Here is a 23,825-nt window from a genome sequence, read left to right on the forward strand (position 1 = left end):
GTATATAAACATTGTTGCCTTAACTAAAAATGGAAATATAATTAAATTGAGAGAATAAGAAAGTGTGTGGTATAATGAGAGTTAAATTCTGTTTTAGTTCTATTGCATACATAAAACCTGCAATTGATAAAAAATAGTGATAGAAGCATATTAATTAAAGAAGACGTGTAACCATGAGTGGAGAAGGCAATGGCACCCCACTCCAGTACTCTTGCCTGGAAAATCCCATGGACGGAGGAGCCTGGTGGGCTGCAGTCCATGGGGTGGCTAGGAGTCGGACACGACTAAGCGACTTCACTTTCACTTTTCACTTTCATGCATTGGAGAAGGAAATGGCAACCCACTCCAGTGTTCTTGCCTGGAGAATCCCAGGGACAGAGGAGCCAGGTGGGCTGCCGTCTATGGGGTCGCACAGAGCTGGACACGACTGAAGTGACTTAGCATAGCATAACCATGAGTAGTAGAGGAGTTAAAGGTGGCTGGCTCTGAGGGGAAGAAGGATGGTAAAAATGGAGCAAGTAATGGCTGTTTTTTCACGCAAATTTGCCTTTTAATCCTATTCTTATAAGGATACATCACTTGGGACAAAAAAATTAAAAGTGTATAGAAAGAGACTCTCAGAGTATATGAATTTATTTCTATACTTTTTTACAAGAGACAAAGGTATTTCAAATGTCATGGAAAGTTGAAAATAAAAGAAATACAAAAAGACAGAAGGCAAATGAAAACATAGAAAGCAATATTAATCATAAACAGAAACTGAGGGTATTAGGCAAGACAAATAAAACAGCTTCTCAGAGATCAAAGATCAAAGGGACAAGTACTTTAGAAAAAGACAGGGATTTAAATAACACACACACATTCACACTTTATACCCAGTGGAATTGTCTGCATTTCAAACACCAAGTGTGGTACATATATCCACTGATTCATTGGTTAGCAACAAGTAGGAATAAAAAAAAAAAAATCTCAACAGAATACAGTCCACATTTTAAAATGTTCTTATTATAATAGAATAAAATTATAAATTAACAATAAACCATAGTAAAAATGTATGGCCAGTTACAAGTTTAAGGTGACTCATCTAAAAACTTTGATTCAAGTGGAAATGAAACATATTACAGATTATTTATAAATAAATGATCATTATAGCAATACATTTTAAACTTTTTGGATATGGACAAAATATTAATCAGGGGATAAATTATAGCTTAAAATCCATGAATTAGAAATGAAGACACATAAACAAGTAAATTAAGCCTTCAAATAAAAAAACACCACAAAACTAGGAAAGAAACATTAAAGTAAACCCACAGAAAGCAATAGAATTGGCAAAGATAAAGCCACGAATTAATAAAATAGAAAATAAGCAATAATAGACTTTATGAATCAAAAAGTCAATTTTTCAAACAAACCAATAAAACAGACAAATAATCAAAATTCTAAAAGGAAACTCACAAATATATGACTTTTGAGGTTCTAAAGGGGCTCTAACCACAGACGATATTTAAAAATTGTGTTCACCACTCTATCAATAATCATAATCTAAACTAAACTTTCATAACTTTGCAAAAGGTATCTACCAGAAAATTACAGTAGACATCATACTTAATAGTAAAATATTAGATACATGTTGACAAAGAAGGTAAGAGAGAAGAATACCTACTATTCTAGTTACTATATGCAATATAGTGGGAACTAGAACTCATATTGATTCTAGTTAATAAAGTGATATCTGAAAAGAAATGAAAAGTATTAGAAAGGAAGGGACAAAATGATCCTTTCTTGAAGATGAAATGACAAAATTCATGAGATGCAAGACAATCTATTGGGACGAAAGAGGCTATCTAAGTTTAGTAAAGCAGTCAACTAAAGATTGTTCTAAAATTAGCAAGAGTTCTTCAACTGTACCACAATAGCCCATTAGAAAATATCTTGAAAAGAGAGTTCATTTATAATGAACTGTAAAAATACATTCAGCACGAAACTTTACAGGAATGAAGATCAATAAATAAATAGCTATTAAACTTTCCTGAAAATGTAAAACTCAGCTTTGTTGGAAATATATGTCATGGGTGAGAAGTCTCTCCAAATTAATTTAGGAATATGATGCAGTTTAAAAATTCATCTTGGAGGAACATATTGCCATGCTGCTGCTGCTGCTGCTAAGTTGCTCCAGTCATGTCCGACTGTGTGTGACCCTACAGACGGCAGCCCACCAGGCTCCCCCGTCCCTGGGATTCTCTAGGCAAGAACACTGGAGTGGGTTGCCATTTCCTTCTCCAATGCATGAAAGTGAAAACTGAAAGTGAAGCTGCTCGGTCGTGCCGACTCTTAGCGACCCCATGGACTGCAGCCGACCAGGCTCCTCCATCCATGGGATATTGCCACACCAGATGTTAAAATATACTATGACATTATTATATGGTATTAGCATAGGTATAGGCAGTGAGACAGAGTATGGGACTATATAAATATTTCCACTTCCAGTTTAAAATCCCAGGAAAAAATATTTCCACAGGTAAAAGAGACATATACAAGGGCTGAAACATTGTAAAATAGGAAAAAAATTGAAACCACCTATATTCATCAGTGGGCAAATGATTAAATACACTATGATCCCTCTGTCTATGGAATAGGAATATTATATAACTATTTAAAAGGATGAATATCCAAACACACTGACATGTATATTGTTGAACTGAAAAAACATCTAACTGTATAACTAGACAAAGAGCATGATTTTATCTTAGAGTACACAAACAATACTACACATCTGGGTGTATATACACATATGTGCACATACATCAAGAAAGGTTTTGTAAGTCTACACATTAAACTCATAACAGAGGATAACTTGGTGATAGAGATGTAACCTTGAGAAAAGGGTAAATCTCAACTTTTTCTTAAATTTTTAAAGTCTTAAACTTTTATTTATTTTTTTAAACTTTTAATTTTAAATTGGAGTATAGCCAATCAACAATATTGTAATAGTTTCAAGTGGACAACAAAGGGACTCAGTCACACATATATATGCACCCATCCTCCCCCAAACTCCCCTCCCATCCAGGCTGCCACGTAACACCAAGCAGAGTTCCCTGTGCTACACAGTAGGACCTTGTTGGTTATCCATTTTAAATACAGCAGTGTGTACCTATCGATCCCAGACTCCCTGACTATCCCTTGCCCCCAACGTCCCCCCAGTAACCGTGAGTTCCTTCTCTAAGTCTGTGAGTCTGTTTCTGTTTGGTAAATAAGTACCTTTGTATCATTTTTCTTTTTTAGATTCCATGTGTAAATGACATCACTTGATATTTATTTGATTTTTTCTTTTGTATAATTCTGGACTGTGTGTTTTGAAAGTTAGATTTTTTTTTTTCTAAATGAAGACAGTGCAGAAAGGATATGATTCACGACATATGTTACTACAGAAAACTTTACAGGTTGGTTGGAGAGTAAGCTGGCTGGATGCTGACTACTGAGTTACTAGTGGAGGAATGATGGACTAGGATACAAAGGCTATCGCAGCTTAGAAGAAATGACTTTTGAGTAGTGTAGGCATTCTGTCACTCTCACTGGATCTTCTGTTTTTCCTCATCATACATGTCACTCAACTTGCTTCCACATTTTCGCTTGTGTGCAAAAAGTTAATGCATTGCATTGTATGTCCTCTGGATGTAACAACTTCTGCCTCTCTGAGTTGCTTTCATTGCATACTTAAGGCTTCACTTCTGCCCAAACAAGCTAAATAAAGCTATAAATATCACTTTGTGGAATGATATCACTTCAGTCTAGTAATGTAGTAAAGTAAAGTAAAGTAGTCCCCTCATGCTTATGATCAGATCAATTCTTCAATTAATTAAACATGGAAAATAATTATATTTCCTATGCAATATATTTTTCTATTTAGACAAGTATCTTTCCAATTACAACATATAGGAGGAAAAAAATATAAGGGGTAAAAAATAGTATAAAGTACTGAGCAGTGTGTACCCAAGTCTTGTGAAGTCAGATTTTTCTTAAGTCTTATGAAAAGACGGCCTAAGTGATCAAATCATAATCAAGTTCACACTATCATTGTAAATTATCAACCCTGAGGGTTTTAATGTGCAGATGGTGGACCTTCCCTCCTAGAAGCTGCAGTGCCCCCAGACATCTCTCTGGAATGCTTTGGCTTCCTCTCCTTCTGAGAAAGAAACCGGAGGAAGTGGTTGGCAGAAGCACCAGCCTGGTCTTTGAAGAAGCAGATACGCTACCAACTCCCGAAAGGTCCTGGCAGTCTCTGCGGGAAAAAGTGCTTTTTTATTTATTTTTGAAAATGCCATGAAATGAGGAGCAGTTCAATAATTTGCTATTCAAGCCTTTGTAGGAAGGAATCAGGGAGGCAGTTTCTAATCTCTTAGGGAACAAGATGGGAAGAGAGGTGGGGAAGGACGTCATCCAAACCAAGGTACTGCCCACATGCACTGAAGCAGCCACAGCATCTTGTCATTGGCAGATTGCAAAGTGTCACCACTTCAAGGCCTGCTTTTTTAAAAAAAAGCTAGAAAATGAATCATCCTGTAGATGGAAAACAGATGCTGCACCGCACCTGTTAAAGGATGCTGTCCTATCCACCCTCAGCCCTGCAAAGGGCAGTAAAGTCACTTTTGAAATAATTTTCTGCTTTGGGACTGCTGGGAAATGACATATCCTCTGCAAATGAGAGCTCCGGGTAGGTCACCCAAGGCAGCAAGGAGAAAATGTGGAACGAAGTTCTGGCACTTGTCCAAAGCATCAGAGCATCTGAAATAACTCTTGTTTTGCTCTGTAAGCCATGAAAACTGGTGAGATGGGACCAAAAGATGTAAGCACTCTTGGAATGCAAGGAAGAAACACCTAGAAATAGACTAGCTCTCTGAGCTCCATTTTACTGTTTTCAAGGAACATGCAGGCAGAGAGTCTACAGAGTCTCACTCAAGATCGTTTTCTGGGTTTTGAGCTGAAATGGATGCCTTTAATCTCCAAGTTGTGATGCCTGTTGGCCTGGTGTATAAAGAGATGCTCTCTAATAGATTTCTGGATATCAGTGAATGTTTTTTGAAAACAAAAAACAAAACAAAAAACCACATGTTGGTGCTGCTTCTGCTGCTAAGTCACTTCAGTCGTGTCCGACTCTGTGTGACCCCATAGACGGCAGCCCACCAGGCTCCCCCGTCCCTGGGATTCTCCAGGCAAGAACACTGGAGTGGGTTGCCATTGCCTTCTCCAATGCAGGAAAGTGAAAAGTGAAAGTGAAGCTGCTCGGTCGTGCCGACTCTTAGCGACCCCATGGACTGCAGCCCACCAGGCCCCTCCGCCCATTGGATTTTCCAGGCAAGAGTACTGGAGTGGGGTGCCATTGCCTTCTCCGACATGTTGATGAGTTGAATGTAAATAAGAAGCAACAGAAGGATTCAGATTTTCTTTCAAAAACTGGCTTAAGCATGAAGGGGGAAAATATCCAGTTGTCAAAATAGGCTTGAGGTTTTGCTGAACCCAAAAGTTCTGGAGAGCAATATGTTTTTGCCAAACCCTAAATACTGCAGGGTTAAACCTTCCCTCTAACCAATTAAATAACTGTCACTTCATTTTGTGGATTTCTTAATTGTTTCTTCTTCTTTTTAAATGCAAAGAAAACAGTTAGCCTTGTCTCAGTGTAGTTTTGTTAGTATTTCCATAATTAATTACTTCAACGCTGAATTAAAAACTGTCCTGCTGTCTCTAGGTACAGTAAGCTGCTACTACGTCGCTTCAGTCGTGTCCAACTCTGTGCGACCCCATAGACGGCAGCCCACCAGGCTTCCCGTCCCTGGGATTCTCCAGGCAAGAACCCACTGGAGTGGGTTGCTATTTCCTTCTCCAATGCATGAAAGTGAAAAGTGAAAGTGAAGTCGCTCAGTCGTGTCTGACTCTAGCGACCCCATGGACCATAGCCTACCAGGCTCCTCCGTCCATGGGATTTTCTAGGCAAAAGTACTGGAGTGGGGTGCCATTACCTTCTCCAACAGTAAGCTGGCAGCTGTTTTAAATAACCCTTGAGAGTGGTCAGGTTAAGGACTCAATTTATGACCTTATAAATTAACACAAGGAAACCTACTCCATAATGCAACAGACAATTCTATTTATAATACTTAATTAAGCCTCTCCAGTCTCTAACAAAACCCATTTGTGACCTTTCATTTCAACTTCACCCAAATGCAAGTCTCCTGAGACGATACGTGTTAATATGTGAATGTTGATTGAATTTGCTGGCATTATGGTTGGGCATTAAATAGCTGACAGTCTGGATTAATTAGCTCCTGATAGCACACTAATCAAAAGTAAGAAGAAAATGTCAAGTTGGGCAGCATTGATGAAACTCTTTATCAAAGCCCTGGGCTGGAGGGAGGTAGAAAGAAAGGAAAATGTCATGTCTAACATTGCTTGCAAACACTTGCTCTGAATTTCAGAAAATCTTGGCATCCAACAGAAAGTATCAGAATTGAATTGAAGGATGGCTGTGGGCAGCCATTCTTGGTGGTCTCATTTATCTGCTGTTTCCTCAGGCTGCCCTCTCTTAGCTTGATACAGAAAACCCAAAGTGATAAACAGTTCAATGCTGTTTTACCTAAGATATAAAAAATAGTGGAGATATCTGGAAAATTCCAAGTAACTCAGAAAGCTACAAATTGTGGGTAATTTGGAGACGTAGAAAGTCCTCCTGGGAACAGGCCCTAGAAGGAGAAAGGAAGCATACACTACTTGGACATTTTTGTGGTCCATGGGAATTGCAGTGACCTGAACACAGAAATTCAGCCTTGTGGCCTGGCATTTCAGAATATGTGTGGAGAGTCTTATCAAGTTTTAGAATTGTTCAGGGAATTTTCATACGTCCTCCTGAATCAGGAAAATAGATTTCTTTCTTTTTTGTCCATCACATTCAAGAGTCAACATAATGTGATATTTCTGGCTCCACTGTGAGTCTTGAGGTAAGTTCATCATTTCATTGCTTCAGTTTTCTCATCTGCAAATGGGAACCATAACAGCACCTACCTTATAAGGTTGTTGTGAGGAATAGAGTTAATACATGTAAAGGCTTTACACAGTGCCTGGAGCGTGGTAAGCACTACGTAAGCCTTGGCTGTTATCCTCATAGCATCTCCGTAAAATCTTTCTCCTGTGGGCTCTCTCCTTTCCCAGGGCTACTATAGCAGTGAGGTCAGGCTGTCACGACCTCTCTCCTGAATATAATAGCGTCCTAATTTATTTCCTTATTCCAAATCCACATGTCTTCCAATACACTGAATGTGTGTGCGTGCTAAGTCACTTCAGTCGTGTCCGACTCTCTGCGACCCTATAGACTGTAGCCCGCCAGGCTCCTCTGTTCATGGGATTCTCCAGGCAAGAATACTGGAGTGGGTTGCCATGCCCTCCCCAGGGAATATTCCTGACCCAGGGATTGAACCCGTGTATTTCATGCTCCTACATTGGCAGGTGGGTTCTTTACCACTACTGCCACCTGGGAAGCTAATCACACACAGTGTTGGAACTTGAATGTTTGAAAAATCTAGCTCTGATTTAGTCCCTATCTTATTCAGTGGTCTGCAGAGTTCATCAGATCAAGTCTAAATTCCTTAATCTTGATTTCAAGCCTCATTCTATCCCTCCCTTCTAACTCTAGTTCCACTTTCCAATTGTATATTTCACTGCTTCTTCTCATGAACTCTGTCCTGGAGCTACCGCACTGCAAGCTCCCTTGCTCTCCTCTACTTGTTCTGGAATGTTCTTGCTTTTGTATGTGTGCTCACTGTTCCCTTCACTTGGAGTTACTTTCCTTCGAATATCTCTGGCTCAAATCTCAGGCATCCTTAAAAGCCAGGCCCAGTTGCCACTGCTTCACTGGGGCCTTTCCAATTCTATCATTTAACCATCCCTCCTCCTTCTCTGACCTCCAATATTATTGTTGTTTTAATTATCAACCCTAGTTACCTGCTATTACAGCTACTAATTCATATGCCCCCTATTCAGTATGTGCTATATCTTTAACCTCTGAGCCCTGTAGACAGAGGCGGCTTCTTTAGCGTGTCCTACTCAGAACTGTCCACAAGTGAATGCTCTACACAGAGGAGGTGCTTGCTCTGCAAGCAAGAATGAAATATTAATACTATTAGTCTGTGACACTCTCCATCACCTTATCACTCTCTGTGTGAATGCCTATGGAAATACTTCAGCTTGAAAAAGTAAATGGGATGAAAAAAATCTTTTCAGCAGAAAAAAAAAACATGCAAAATGTGCAATTGATCCTCAAACAGCAGTTTGTATTTTAAGGAGAAGCAGTGACAAAAATATTTGGAATCCAGTACCTTTATATCTGGTTACTACAGCTGCGTTAACACTAAGAGGCTCTTGAAAGCTGGCAGTGAGTGATGTGCTGCTGGTTACCGTGAGACAAGCACTGCTTGGTGCTTCGGGGGCTCCTGGGACAGAAGGAGAAACACAAGGATCTTAACAGAGCAAATCCTTTTCAAACAATGTTCCTGTCTCTTCAAAGGATACCCTGAAACACACACGATGGAGACATTTGTTTGTAGAGCCTAATAGCTTTTGCCTTTGAGCATTTTCATTAGAAGCCTCAATGGCCTTTATTTGTTGCCATCGTGGTCTTATTTGAGCATTAGAACATCTTCTGAAGGGGTAAATAATACCAGTTAAGCCTTCTCAAAGTGTCTTAGAAACACAATAGAAGATTGGGCTGGACCAGTGGAGAGGAGGTCAGAAAGTGTTAGCAGGAATCAATATTGTAGGTAGAGACTACTTTCATGTAAATCATTTCACTGGAGCCTTTTTGCAACCCTGTTGGGTAGAAAGAATGAGTAACCACATCCACACTTTTAGGATGAGGAAACTTCAACCCAAAGAGGCCGAATTACTGGTTCAAGAACACAGTAAATATAAAGCTAGGATGAAAGTCCATGGCTTCAGATGCCCAATTCTGGGCTCTTCCCAGTATGGAATGTTAACTTGACTTGCTCTCTCTCTGCCTCCGATGACATCACATACTATTTTTCTAAGAAAGACTTTGTGGGCAAATGTCATGTCCACTAACCCCAGGTTTTAAAGGACTTCTGTTACTCAGGGTACTTTTTGACACCCAGAAGATGTTTTTTAATTTAGAAAAAAATTTTAAAATGGCATCAAGTTAATGATTTGATGATTCTAGTATTAATTCTAGTATTAATCTATCCTAAATGAGGTACAATGGTAAATGCATTTATTGAAACAGTTGCTGAAAATAATTTCAACAATTATTGAAATGCTTTTTATTTAAAGCATGTTATTAGCATTACTAAAGGGATTGTTAATATTAAAAGCAACCTTTCATTAATGTTACTTAAGCTATTTGCTTCAAGAGAAAGGATTAGGCCTAGATTTGGTAGTTAGAATACGATACTACAGAAAACAAGAATTTCTCTGCCTTTGGTGTTTATCACGAAGCAGAGGCAGATAGTTTCCAAATTAAGGAACTGAGCTTTTCCTTATATTAAACATTTCAAGTCTAATTTTTTTGTTGTTTAAATAAGATCACCTTTTGGAATAAGAGTTTAATGTTTCACAAGTGTTTGGATTGTATATGAATTTTTATATCACGGTGACACTAAGCTGTGCCTTCCAATGCTAAGGAGTATTATCCCGAAACAAAGCTTTCCTTAAATTAACAAAAGAACTGGTAAAGAGAATGGAAGTGCAGACAAAAGCGTAATTCATAGGTTGGTTACCCTTCTCTGTTGGCTGTGTTTCTGAAGGTCAGTTTATATAAGCTGTATATAGTAGAGAGTTGAAAACAACTTAATCTTGAACTTGAAGCAGAAACTGGACAAATGGGCAAACAAGTATTTTTCCACCTCCACATCTCAAAATAAAGCCACTTAGGGAATCAGACCATCCAGGTCATTAGACATTAGGGTGTAGCGGGAGGAAAGTGCTAGATGAGTGTGACACGATGGAGGGCAGCCAGCAGCACTAAAGCCTCATGGCTGTGGTCAAAGAACCTATCAGGAGCCAGAAAATCAAGCAAGACAAAAGCCCCTTTGACAGCCTCCCAGAACCCCTGCTCCAAAGAGGCTGACAACGGCCATCCGTGATCCCTCGAGTGGCAAAAAATCAGTGAAAGAAGTCCTGCTGTCTCAAACCAGGGTTCAGTCTAGTTAAACGAACAAGTCCTCTGCTTATACTCACTGGCATGTTCAAAGCCTGTTTTCATGCGTCTGTAGAGTCGGTACCTCCACTCCCAAGCTTTCAGCTGTTTCTCTTTCTCTGTGTTGTCCAGACTGAATCCTTCATTCTCCACCTGAGCAGACAGTTCGCTCACCCTCTCCTGGGCTTCCTGCACCAGTGTGTTGAGGTGCATAGATCGGCTTTCCAGGCTGACAACTGGAAGGAAAGAGATGGGCTGACTCGCTTTTTCTTTCCGGGGAAACGCTGCTTTGTTGACAGGGTATCTGGGAGTCTACTACGAGTTTTTAAAAATGCCTGGGGAAAGTGGAATCTACATTCATTATTAGCTATCTTACTGTGATAAGGTCTAATTGGTGACACAACTAGATTAAATGGTAAACATATCAGTTTAAGAGATTCCCAGTGCCCTCTGGCCCAAATAGCTGCCTAGCAGAGGTCATTAGAATGCCGCTGGCAGAGGCCCACTTCTCTTTCATGTTGCACGTTCTTGTTTCCAGGATCTTCAGAGGTACAAACACTTACGGGCAAAAGCTTTGTGGGACTAGCAAGGTCTTAAGGAAAGTCATCCATGAGGCAAGTTGCATTCTGCTGAAGATGTGTTTTTGGTTTTTGCTGTTTTTTTGTTTTTGTAGAACCTGATGAAATCTTCTGTTTTTATACTCTTTCTAGCTCATAGGGATTTTACTTAGTGGTAATTTTGTTATTGTTAGTCAATTTATTTATTGCTAACAAAGTGAGAGTCGCTCAGTCGTGTCTGACTCTTTGCGACCCCATGGACTATACAGTCCATGGAATTTTCCAGGCCAGAATACTGGAGTGGGTAGCCTATCCCTTCGCCAGGGGATCTTCCCAACCCGGGGATTGTTAACAAAGTGTTCCACTGTTGCTGCCACAGTAGAACCAGTGAGTCCTGATGGTTGGATGACTTGGGTGTGATCTTTGATCAGTTTTACCCTTTAATTGTGCTCTGACTGTCCGAATGATTTCTAGAGATGCCCGTGCCCAAGAGAGCAAGTTAGACTAACTCCTCTTGCCAAGAGAGGTTGTCAGGCTTGGTATTTTTTTTTTAATTCAGTGTGTGTAATAATCTTTATTTGATTCACATCATATTATTTACCCAACCTGTGTGAGTGAACGTTCATGTCAGTGACAGAACATTTCAAATTCTTATGTCAGATTGGGAGTCTGCTTCTTGCTGTCCAATCATGGCACTCATGCATGTGAGGGCCTGCCTAGGTGGTCACTTGGCCACTTTGGTGGAGCTCTTCCTGGTTAGTGATAAATAAGAGAAGAGAACCTTAGCATGCATAGGGTAGAGGATCACACAAATAATATAACAGAGCAGAACCAGGTTCTGCACATCTGTTACCAAAACGTGTTTGACACTCTCTGTGACCAAAACAATATTTCCCCCTGGTGGGTGGGAAAGATATCTAACCATTTTATTCTTCTAATTAAGAGGGAAAATATTATGAAGATAACACAAAGTGAAAAATTTTAGGTGTATTTTGAAATGGAAATTACGTGGTTATATATTCATATTGTCGTGTGTTAATAGGCATGTTTGCGTTAATTACAGGAAATGAATACTAATTTATTATTGCCCCTGCTTACCATCAATCTAAATTTATTTACAGATGAAGTCAATGAAAAATTAGTTGAGTCTTTTTCGTTTTTTCTTTCTTTTTAAAGTTGCTGTTTAGAACACTCAGGACTGTGTTTTCTGCAGGTTTGTCATGGTTAATGCACGTTGCTGTAAGAGTCAATCATGTACTCTAAATACTGTCACACTTTTTTTAAAGCCTCAGTCATGAGCCATGACAGAAAAATAAACAAACAAATATAGAGCTAAAAAACTCTTTCACTGAGAAGCTACACTATGCAGAACCCCTTGGGAAGGCTAAAGGAGGCCAGAATAAATGATAATGTAAGTGCTGTGGGTGTAGGGAAGCAATGATGCTGTATGAACACAGAGGTTCTGGAGAAAAAAAAAAATACACATTCACACACGCAGGCGCATACTCCTGTGGAAAAATTGGCAATATTAGTAGCCTCAAGGTGCAATTTCCTGAAGCAGTGAGATTGACAAGTCAGTACTAAATGCTGTTAATTTAACTAACTTCAGATTAATGGTAGAGTCTGCTATGACTGAAGCCCTCAAACACAGTCTCATTATAGCCTTGCTGGGAAGGTCCTAAATATAGGCATTGACAGTTTAAAACAAATTCGTATACGTTTGTGTATTTTTAGACATAGGTTAGGCGTCAGAGTTTGTGTCAGAGTTTTCAGGTTGATTAATTGACCCAGTAACTGCACCCTTTACCCACTCCCCCCGCCTTCTTCTACTCCAAATTATGGACAAAATGGGGGAATTGTCCTTGCTAAGTCATTCAGGGAGCTTTTATTGTGAGCCTGATGTTTGAATTGCATGCATGCGTCAACACTTGGGCGAGAGACACATGATTTATAAAAATAAATTTTTCTAATACTATGAAATCCCCCCTATTAATTTTTAATATCCACAACAGTTATTACTGGTGTGAATTCCAGGTGGTATTTCAGATGGACAGCTTCTCCTGAGCTGTGCTTGGCTCCCCCTGAAATTTTTCCTGCTTTTCCTAGCACAACACATTTTGCTTCTAGACTTTGCCTCTATTCCTAGACTGTAGACTTGATGCTATTTGAGTTGTAGTGGTAAAAGGACTCCGAATCTTTAAAATAAAAGCATTCACCTCTTCATAGAATAACAAGAAAGATACAGAGAATTTTATGGCCGAGTAAGTTTTCCAAGATGGTTTAGCTACATGTGCTTCTCAAACTGGGACATCTGACTTACAACACAGTATGGTGGTGGTATTGTTGGAGTTCAGTGGGTATCTCTGAAGTCTCAGAATAAATATGTCTGTCTTTCAGGAACATTGAATTTTCTAGGCAGATTTTGATGAAAGCAAATTATTTAGAAGTTAAAACAAGCTCTTCTCTTATGGAGAAGAGTGGAACATATTCCTAAAAAAATGAAGATTAGAAAAGAAAGATTACAGATCTCTTTCTCTCTTTTTTTTTCCAGGCTAAGTTCCCAGGTGCCCCTGGGAATATACCTACTCACTTGCTTCCGTTAGAGGTAATTTCATGCACGAGTTGGAGAGGTACTAACTTGAGCCAGTGGTTTCAAACCATTTCACCAAGCAAACCTTTTATTATTTTTATCCTATGGATTTTTTAATAGTTTAATAAAACACTCTCTCTTGAAAGATTTTCTTTATTGACTGCCAAATCAGCTGACTTAATCATTTTTCTCCCTATTAATAATGACCTATATAACTGCCAATAGAAGCGTCTGTTCAGCATTAGATAATCAAACCTAACAAACTGAGTTAATGTTTTAAGGAAAAGCAGGTAAATATGATAATCATATTTAGACTGTGTAGTTTTATCTTGAGTAATGATGTGTCTGTTAAGCTTTTTGACACCTTGGAGATTGTGTGGGGAATCTCATTCCTATTTTTTCTACCCAGAATGAGAACGTTTTCAACCCCCTTATTTTTAAAGATAAACTGATATCCAGGGAGGTGGGATGATGTTCCAACTTAAAAACCTTCAACTCGGTGAACTTCCTCTAAACCCAAATGGAATGCAGATCAACCTATTCTTTATGTATTGCTCTTTTCTAAGTGCTATCTATTTGGCACAAGATTGGTGAGCTTATGTTGGTGGTTCGTTTGGACAGAGAAACTAGAAAGGTTAGCGTCTATTCTGTGATCAATTTTCCTGCCCGTGACTTCCCTTCTTGGATCCATTCTCCTTTTACTTCTACTCTCTGGATATTTTCCCCTTGAGTCCGGAACTCCGGGACCTGTTTGCGAGGTTTGGTCTTTTCACTCTTACTGCAGTTGATCCCTTCTCCAGTCAGGCAACTATCCCTCTGTGCAGACATAGCCAGCATAATAGAGGGTCTGTGAGTGTGTGGTGAGCGGTTCGGCTGGGGCAAGACCACTTGGCTCCTGAAATAGGCTCCATGCTATTGTGGTACTTAATTATCAACAGCATTTCTACCACCCAGTGTTTCTGAGTGGGTATTTGTTCTAAGACCTGCCCAGCTAATTAACTGCTGGGGTGGGAACGGGGGGAGGGGCAGGAACTTGGTGTTCAAAGAATACAATTACGGTTACTGTTTAAATCCTGAGATAAGTAATAATCAGACCGAGTGGATTTTCTTCACCATCAGAATCTAACCTACTGATTGGCAACTACTTATTAGCCTTAATTTTTTTTCTTTTACCTTGCAATTGGTGAATTGGGGCCTAAATTGCTTAAAGCTTGAAAAATATAAAAGAGTAAAATGTAAACTAGTTTTAATTTTTTATTGACACTTCCAGGGAATGATTCATTTGGCTTACTTAAAAAAATACACTTGCCCATTACTAATGATACGCTATTTTGCAATGTAGTGATAACTTTTCTATTGTCATTGGCATTTCCCTTGTTTCCACTGGTGAGAAATACGGGGCAATAAGATAATCATTTAAACTCAGTGGTAGAAGGATGTTTACCACTAGCCTTAGGTGCCTCTTCCTATAGTACCCTTGGTTCTGTATGATTTTCTTCATGAGGGGAACTCATCACTCACCAGTAACTGTACACGGAAGACTCTCAATTAGCACAGGTTTATATAATTTTTATTAAACCCATTGGTCTGTGTTATACTTAAGAGGCACACAAACATATATCAAATACTTGTTTTTATAAAATACCTTGTGTTCTTCCATCAAAAAATAAAAATCTCTTGCCCCAGATACAAATGCTCTGTTTTAGCTTCCATTCAAAAATATATTATATACTCAGTGGTGTCAATTTCAACCCTATCTTTAATTTCAAAGGAGAAAACAAGGTCACTTATGTATAAACCTTGCATTGTAAGCCAATATCCTCTGAGCAACCAAGAATAGCAGTTAATAAAATTTATCTTTGCTGATCATAAATGACTTGTGATTTCTAACAACCTCACAGCTGACTTGTTTCCAGCTAGGAACGTCAAAAGAAGTAATATAGAGATATTTTAATAATTAAATGTTTTTTAATTAAAAAAACTCAAAACATAAGTTGCAATTTACCTGTCTTAATAAGATTCAGGGCTCAAAATTCACTTGGGTCTCAACCCCTCGTCTTATTTTCAGGTTTTCCCAAGGACTTTGAGAGTGTGATTCCCAAAACGTTTTAGTGATTTGGAGATTGAACGTTTCATTTCAATTACTGTGAACTTTCTTCTCTTAGAACTCATTACAACTTGGACATGGGGCTCTGGAATGTTTTTCTCTGCTACTTTCAGCAGAATGTGGACGCACAAAGTCCACATTATATAGCGTAAGTTGTAATTGTTGCTCTTTAAGAAGCTAGAGCTATTGACCTAGAGAGATTTTCTGCCCACCTCTCCCAAACTCCAAGGGGCAAATGGACATTTTCTCTGAAACAAACACACAAAATAATTGCAGAACTTATTTAGAAAATCCAAAGCAGATTTCTCCATAACGTCATAGAGGGGTTAAAGATGAAGTAAGACAGCTGTAACTTCTGCTGATTTTTTAGAGCTGTCCAATAGAAATACAGTGTGTTACATCATTTAAAAATTCCTAGTAGTGACAGTAAAAAAGCAAAAAGAAATAGGTGAAATTAATTTTCATGATATATTTAACTTAATAGATCCAAACAGTATCATTTCAACATGGAATCAGTATAAAATTATTAATTATATATATATGGTATTTAAACCCTAAAAATTCATTGTAAATTTTACATTTAAAACACATTTTAATTTGGACTGGACACATTTCAAGTACTCAGCAGTCGTATGTCTATGCCTGACAGTGTAGTTTTAGAACACAAAATCCTACAAACTTTAAAAAGCGCTTATATTGGACAGTGTTTTCACAGCACAGACCATACAACAGATGGGTAAAATAGTTAAATTCTCTACCAGAAAATCCTGGCTTGTTTTATTTTGTTTCTGAGAGTTATATTGGCTAACAATTTATTTGACCATTTACAATGTGCCAGGGAAATGTTTTAAACCTATTGCGTTTAATTCTCAATGGTCTTAGATAGGTAGTAGAGGAGCCAGCCTTTAAGAGACCCCTTAGTGATCTCGTTGTCCTAGTTTTCACACCTTGTACCAGAGCTGATCTGCGCTGGACATCAAGATCAGCAAGATTCAGCAAAAGTGATAACATATCGCCTCTGGTGTTAGGTTACAAAAGAGACTGGTGCTTCCATCGAGGTTGGTCTCTCTCTCTCTTAAATAATGTCCTCTGGGGGAAGCCAAGGAGAAGGCAATGGCACCCCACTCCAGCACTCTTGCCTGGAAAATCCCATGGATGGAGGAGCCTGGTGGGCTGCAGTCCATGGGGTCGCTAAGAGTCGGACAAGACTCAGCAACTTCACTTTCACTTTTCACTTTCATTCACTGGAGAAGGAAATGGCAACCCACTCCAGTGTTCTTGCCTGGAGAATCCCAGGGACAGGGGAGCCTGGTGGGCTGCTGTCTATGGGGTCGCACAGAGTCGGACACGACTGAAGCGACTTAGCAGCAGCAGCAGCAGCAGCAGCAGGGGAAGCCAATTGCCATGGTAGGGAGCACTGCAATGCAGAGGCGCATACAGGAAGGAACACAGGCCTCTCACCAGCAGTCACTTGAGTAAGTTTGGAAGTGGATCCTCTGGCGCAATCCTGTCTTTAGAGCAGAGCAGTGGTTATGTTGGTTGAATTGAGGGACAGAAGCCTGGACAGTGAGTGTGTGCATGTGCACATGTGGTGTTGGGTTGGCCAACAAAGGTATCTTTATACCTTATGCATGTTTTAATTTTGGGAAAGGAGAATACATTCAGTGTTGCAGGAATATTTAAAAATTAAAAAGAAAAGAATGAAAGAACAGTTATCAACTCTTGAAAAGCAAGTGACTGGAACTTAGGCTATAGACACCTGATGTCTCAAAAATTATTTGGAAATAAAAGAGGTAAATTCACTTGATATTTAGTAAAATTATTCCCTTCGAAATTAATAAGGTACTCACACCCTTCAAAAGAAGTAGAAGTAGTCTTGGGATTTATTCAGTTCAACTAAACACTATTTATCAAGTGCCTACTCTTTGATGGGGATGGAGTGACCAATGAGACAAATTTTGCTCTTTGGAGTTTACATTCTAATGCAGAGGAGAGAGAAAATAAGGAAATCAAAACAGTGAGAAAATACTGTATAGTGATTTCAGTGCTATGCAGAAAACTAAAATAAACTAATGTGATCAGAAGTGGCTTTACTTGCAGAATAAACTCTTAAGACTATGTACAACTCTATGCCACCCAGTTCCTCTCACTCAAGCATGGAGGTCAACTGCCCAGGGAGGGTGGCCTGAACCCAAGCAAGCTTGCATAAGCCATACATAAACCTTTGTGGTAAGTTCACTGAAATTGGGGGAGGGTATTTTTGTTACTACAGCAAAGTCTAGCCTAATACACTTATTTACATAAAAATGAAATAGGTAAAATCTTGTTTAAAAAAATGGCCTCCCATGCCCAAAACAGTGGATATGGAGAACAGTTCTTGCCTTACATCCTTTTTCTATATACTTTCTATCGCTGCTCCCAACATCTTTAAATTGCTAAAAGAGACTAAAGATCCCTGTAAACTCAAGGTGAAAAAAAAAAAAGAAAGAAAGAGACTTTAGACCTTGGACTTGGTGGCCAAAGAAAGCCTCTCTTGAAGATGTGAAATTTGAACTGAAATGTTAAGAAGGAGTTGGCAATGTAATGATCAAGATTAAAAGCACTCAATCTTTTCAAGCATGGAGAATAGCCATACAAAGGCCCTCTAATAAGATAGTGAGGTGTGTTTGAGGAATGGAATGGAGGTTTGCATATCACAGGTGAGGGCTGAGCAGTATGGGATAAGGTTTGAGGAGGAGCAAGTTCATAAGTCATGGTGATGGTTTGTACATCTATTTTAATGAAGCAGACAAAAATATCTGGGGACACATTCTAGAGACCTGCTTAAGCCTTGTCCTTTACATAGTTTTAATGGTTGAAAATCATTGTCTTTTGGGGGTGGATTTGATTTCAGGAAACCTTTCTAAATCATTGGCAGCCACGTCTGGTAAACAGGGAGGGTGATGACGCTGAGCAACGCTGTTTTGGAACAAAAATCAGGTGTGACTCTAAGCAACGAGTCAGATTTTCTCATAAACTGGCTCTGAGGACAAATCTAAAAGTGTTTAGAGCAATGGCAGCCCTGTTGAAGCAAGTGTGGGGTCTCCCATGAGGACCCCGTTACAGGATAACATTCGTGCGGATTGTAGACTTTCTGGTGTGTTTGTTTACATAAAGCCAGCCTCATTAGTTTATAGTCACACCTCTTAGACGTGCCCTGAACCAGTCCCAGCAGCAGCATGGACCCTCGACTACTGCAGAAGCGAGTGGTGCATCCTGACAAGGCTGCCAAATTTTGACATTGGTGTCTGCACCACACTCAGATGACAGCTCGTCTGAGATTGCGTTTTAGGAAGTAACTGAACATAACTAATTCTGGGAGACGTTTCCTAGTGCCACAGGCAGTACCCAAGGGAAGGCAAGAGAGAGGAGTTCACAACGGAATGCAGAGAGGGAGGAGAGGGTCTGGGCAGAAGGGAGAATGCAGCTATAGGAAAGGGCAGAAAGAAGAACAGTCTGCCATGTTATTAATCAGTGTAAAAACAAAAAGTCAGGCTATGTCTGCAACCAAATTTCAAAACAGTGCCTGGAAGACACAGTAATGGCAGCCACAGAAAGTTCCCCACAGTGTAAATTACTGGAAGACAAAGTCTTCTTCATGCACTGTGTGTGTGAGTGCTCATGTATGTGTGCTAAAATTCAATACCTGTGATTCCCAACAGCATAAGACAGGTCTTAACATTTCACCTGAAAATTTCTCAGCTCCTACTGTGTGCCAGGGGTTGGGATCAAAAGATGAGATAACATTCATGTGAGTGGGCAGATTTGCATATGGTAGGTGTCCAAAAATAACTAGTTTCTTTATGATCACTGTTTATACAGCCTATGCTGTGCTGTGCTTAGCCACTCAGTCAGGTCCAACTCTGCCTGCCAGGCTCCTCTGTCCATGGGGAGAGACTAAATGATGCCAAGTAGGTAGCAACCTCAGAAAAGCACCGATGATTCAGTAAACTCCTCTGGAGACTGTGGAAGTGTGAGTCCAAGGGGAGGGCAGGATATGAGTTGGAATAAGGGAGGGGTTTATGACAGGGGACTTTCAGATACGGAGCAAGTCTTTCTCAGATAGCAGTTGTTCAACTGAGTATGTGTTATAGCAAGGGGGATACTCAGTGGGTGAAAAAGTCAAAGAGATAGTCCCCAGGTATCCTGAAGTACCTCTGTGCATTAGTTTTCCTAGGTCTGGTCCTTTGAGATTCTGGGCCTGTTTCCTAAGCTCGGCACACCTATGTGGGATTCTACTTCAATAATGGCTGATGTTTTCTTCTAGAAGGAATGAATATTACTTTGTGCTGCTCACCTAAAGGTGGGAGGAACAGAAAAAAGTTGCCAAATAAAGACAGTTGATTCATCTAACGAGCAGGCTGAAGTTCTGTATATATTTAACCTTGGGGCAGTGTGCAAATTTGGGTGGCTGCTTCTGGCACTTTGCTTACGAATAAGGAAATGTACATGGCTGAATTTCAAGCCATGTTTATTAAGAACAGCTCCATATAGCTCTATGAATTGAGGGGTTAAAATCTGGACAACATGCCTGACCAATGGCTTAGGAGGTTAAGTCCCCAAACGTATCTGTGTTTTTGTGATTCCTGTTTTGAAATGGAGACAAATACAGAGGACTTTCTTCTGCATTATGTTGAAATCTTTGGTTGGCATAGTGAAAAGAGTATTGGGCTGTTTTCAGAAGGGAACACACAGGGGAAGGGAAGACAGAAATTTTACCCTATTAGAAATCCTGAATATTTGACAGGCAATAGAAGATGGACAGGCAGAGGAGAGTCAGTGAAGAAAGGAACTGAATATCCACATTGTGTCAGGAAGTGGGCTAATACTTTTCTACAAATACCTAAAACATTTAATACCAAATACTAAATACATTTAATACTAAACACCAAAGCATTTAATATAGAAGATCAGGGTTCAAATTGTGGGTCCACCACTTATTAGCTTTGGAACACTGGATGAATTATTGGTCTTTTGTTATTTTGGGCAACTCTCATCTCACAAACCAGTGGTCAGGATCACATGTAAGCAAAAGCATTTTCGCAATGTGTAAAATACTCTAAGAACTGAAGACCTCATTGTTAGTATTATTATTTTTACTCTTCTATCCTGCCTCTACTGCTTCTGTGGAACGGTTTGCAACAGGTGCTTACTTACCTGGTTCTGGCTGCCAGACTGTTTTTCTCATGGGCTGACTCATACTCACGCACAGAAGCAATTTGATTTCTTTTATACTTGATACATAAAGTGAATTAAAAATCCCTGAAAACAGATTGTGTTCTTCTATCCTGCTTTTTTTCCCACAGAAATAGCAGCTCAGGGCACAGAACAGAACAAAGAAACACACAGTGGAATTTTAGCAAATAGCAAAAAGGGAAAGGGAAAGGGGCCTAGTGGCCACAGCCTTCCATCCTGGTTACTTGGAAAGACAGTAAATTTGCACAGCAGGAACCCAGGTACGGTATCCCACACACTTGGACTTCAACCCTTGACACCCTTATTCATTTGCTCGATGTGTGATCTTTGGTCAGTCACATAACCTCTCAGAATCACAAATTCCTCGTCTTCAAAATGGAGTTAATAACATTATCCTGAAGGGCCAGTGTGAAAACTGGAGAGAATGTATGTGGAGATTTCATAGGCCCTCAATCAGTTGTCCTTTGCCATTCTTACACATGTGGGAGTCTATACATGATCCTGTCTCTTTAACTTTTTGGGTGGCCGAGGTGACTTAGGTATCATATTTCCCAGAGGCTAAAAGCTGGGTTTCTCTCTCACTATCCTTTACAACTTGGTGATGATAATGTGGTTATCATCCCACAGGGAATGAGGAAAAACCGGGGATCTTTTCAATGAATTTTCTTTTGGTTTAACTAGATATTTAGTACTTGGGTTCTTTTATGGAGATTTAATTATGCACAAAGGGGATTGGGGGGGATTGGGAGTCTTACTGGTTTCGTGGAAAATGCAGACATTTTTTGTAGCGTCTCAGGTAAGTAAGAGTAATGTTTCATCCAGCTCAGTGCAGGCAACATCTGGATGAATGGTCTCCTTGTTCCTATAGAATGGGGCTCAGTCTGCATTCTCTGTGTTCAGACCCCTTGATTCTCTCTCCACTGCTCTCTCACTGGATCTTTGGGACAGACATTATTGCAACATAAATTGGAAGGCAGCAAATAAACCTTTCTCATTTCTTCCATCCTTCTTTGCCCATCCATCCAAATCCTCCAGTTCCACTAAAAAGAAGCGGCACTTTTGACGAAGGAGCTCTTACTGAAGAGCCCCATGCTACTGAACCCAAATCCTCATTCTTTTTGACATGGATGTGGTGAGCTTAGCATTTTTAAAAGAAAGAGTTTTCTGATACAAGGATCTGCCTCTGTACCTAGTCTTTGGGTGGCGGGGTTTTATGAAATTTAGGAGCATAGATGTGACCTCTAATTATATATTTGTTGCTTCTCTTTCAGCCTTCTGGGTCTCACCACTTGGAAGTGAGTGAATCAGTATTAGTCAAACTAACAATTTGATGAGTTTACTTTTTTCTTTTAGGAAACATAAAAACGGTGGCTCAGAGCCACTGTGGTCATTGGGTCAGAGAGTTTGCACCTAGGGGAATGTGAGTGCCTACCTCAGAATGTTGTGTGAGGATTAAAGGAGTCAATACATGTAAAGTGCTCAGAATAGTGCCTGGCACAGGGCAAGGGCTGTGTGATTTTATCCCATCCACTCCTGGGCAGGGTCGATGGCCCCAGAGCAGCTCCCTTTGGCAAGTACTATCAGTTCTACTTCAAAATACATTCAGAAAGAAGCCATTCACAAAAGATCACATATTAAATGCTTCCATTTATGTGAAATGTCCAGAATAGGCAAATCTATAGAAACACACAGTAGTTGTCCAGGGCTGAGAGGAGTGGGCAGTTGGGGGTGTGATAGCGGAAGGGTATGGGGTTTCTTTTGGGGTGATGAAAATGGTCTAAAATTGATTGTGATGATGGTTGCACAAGCCTGTGCAACTAAAAATCTTTAAATTATACATGATAAGTGGGTGAATTATATGGCACGTAAATTATATTTCAATAAAGCTGTTAAAAAATCCATCCAGAATTCCACCCCTACTCACCATCAATGTCACTACTGTGCTAATCCAAGTAACTGGCATCTGTCTCCTGGACCATTAGAAGGGCTTCCTAGCTGGTTTTTACAATTTCACAATTACTCTCATCATTGTGTCTTCTCTGCAGAGCACTGCAGGGATCTTTTAAAACGTAAAGCAGAATGTCTTTCTTTTTTTTTTTTTTGCCATGTCATGTGGCTTGCAGGATCTTAGTTCCCTGACAGGGATTGAACCTGGGCCCTAGCAGTGAAAGTGTGGAGTTCTAACCATGGGACTGCCAGGGAATTCCCCAGAAGGTGTCTTTCATCTGCTTAAACTGTTTCACTATGTCTCTATCACACTTACAATCAAAGTGAAGCATCTTGCCGTGGCCTCTCTAATCCTGAAGGATCTGGTCCTGGTGACATCTCCCTCAGCCATCACTCTCCCCTGTGTTCATTTTGCTTTAGCCACTCTGGCCTTCTTGTTCTTCAGAAACATGGCAGTCTCATTCCTGCCTGCCTCAGAACCTTTCTACCTGCCATTCACTCTGCCTAGATTTAGCCCCAGATCTTCTCATGGATCATCCCTTGCATCATCTAGGACTAGGAGCACGTGTCACTACACCAGAGACACTCCTCTTGCCCAACTCTATTAAAATAGTCCCACTCTATCCATCTCTACCCATTCATTCACTTTATTTCTTCTTAGTGTTTATCACTATTTGAATTTATATTTGATTTATTTTCTGGCTTGTTGGAAACCTCCTCCACTGGAATATAAGTTCTATAAGTGCAGAGATTTTATCTTGCTCACCACTGCATTCCAAGTCCTTAGAACGTGGCCTTTCTTTGGTGTTTGCTGATTAAGTGAATAAATGAATGGAGCCACCATATTGACTGTGAATAGAAAGACACGAACACACACACGCTCATTCTTTTTTCTATCTCATTCTTTTCTCTGTGTATACTTCCTGTGCTATAGCCTTGTTTGGGGTATTTCGCATATCTTAAAACTTGCGTTGAATTCTTAAGAGGAAGTTCCTTTGAGGTTCCTGTTCAATACCACTGCGTATAATCTATTTAAAGTGTAACTGGATGTTTAGACATATAAGCACCATCACTATCTGCATGACAGTTTATGAAAACATGTAAAGGATTTCAGAGCCTACGGTTAGTCAATCATTCTTTCCAATGGCCAGTAACGACTACTTCCGTGGTATAAAGCTGGGGTCTGGCCTTAAT

General features: G+C 39.8%; 1 protein-coding gene across 1 annotated transcript in view; it reads right to left on the reverse strand.

Moving 5' to 3' along the window:
• Positions 1 to 23,825, reverse strand: part of ANKFN1 (ankyrin repeat and fibronectin type III domain containing 1) — a 168,118-nt gene that overhangs the window by 140,115 nt on the left and 4,178 nt on the right. The window contains exons 3-4 of the mRNA XM_055577564.1: positions 10,237 to 10,431; positions 8,364 to 8,477 (exon numbers count right to left, since the gene is read on the reverse strand). Of these exons, the coding sequence (XP_055433539.1) occupies positions 8,364 to 8,477; positions 10,237 to 10,431 (309 nt within the window). The remainder of the gene's footprint in view (positions 1 to 8,363; positions 8,478 to 10,236; positions 10,432 to 23,825) is intronic.

This window comes from Bubalus kerabau, chromosome 4, assembly GCF_029407905.1.
Source record: "Bubalus kerabau isolate K-KA32 ecotype Philippines breed swamp buffalo chromosome 4, PCC_UOA_SB_1v2, whole genome shotgun sequence".
Taxonomy (NCBI): Eukaryota; Metazoa; Chordata; class Mammalia; order Artiodactyla; family Bovidae; genus Bubalus; species Bubalus kerabau.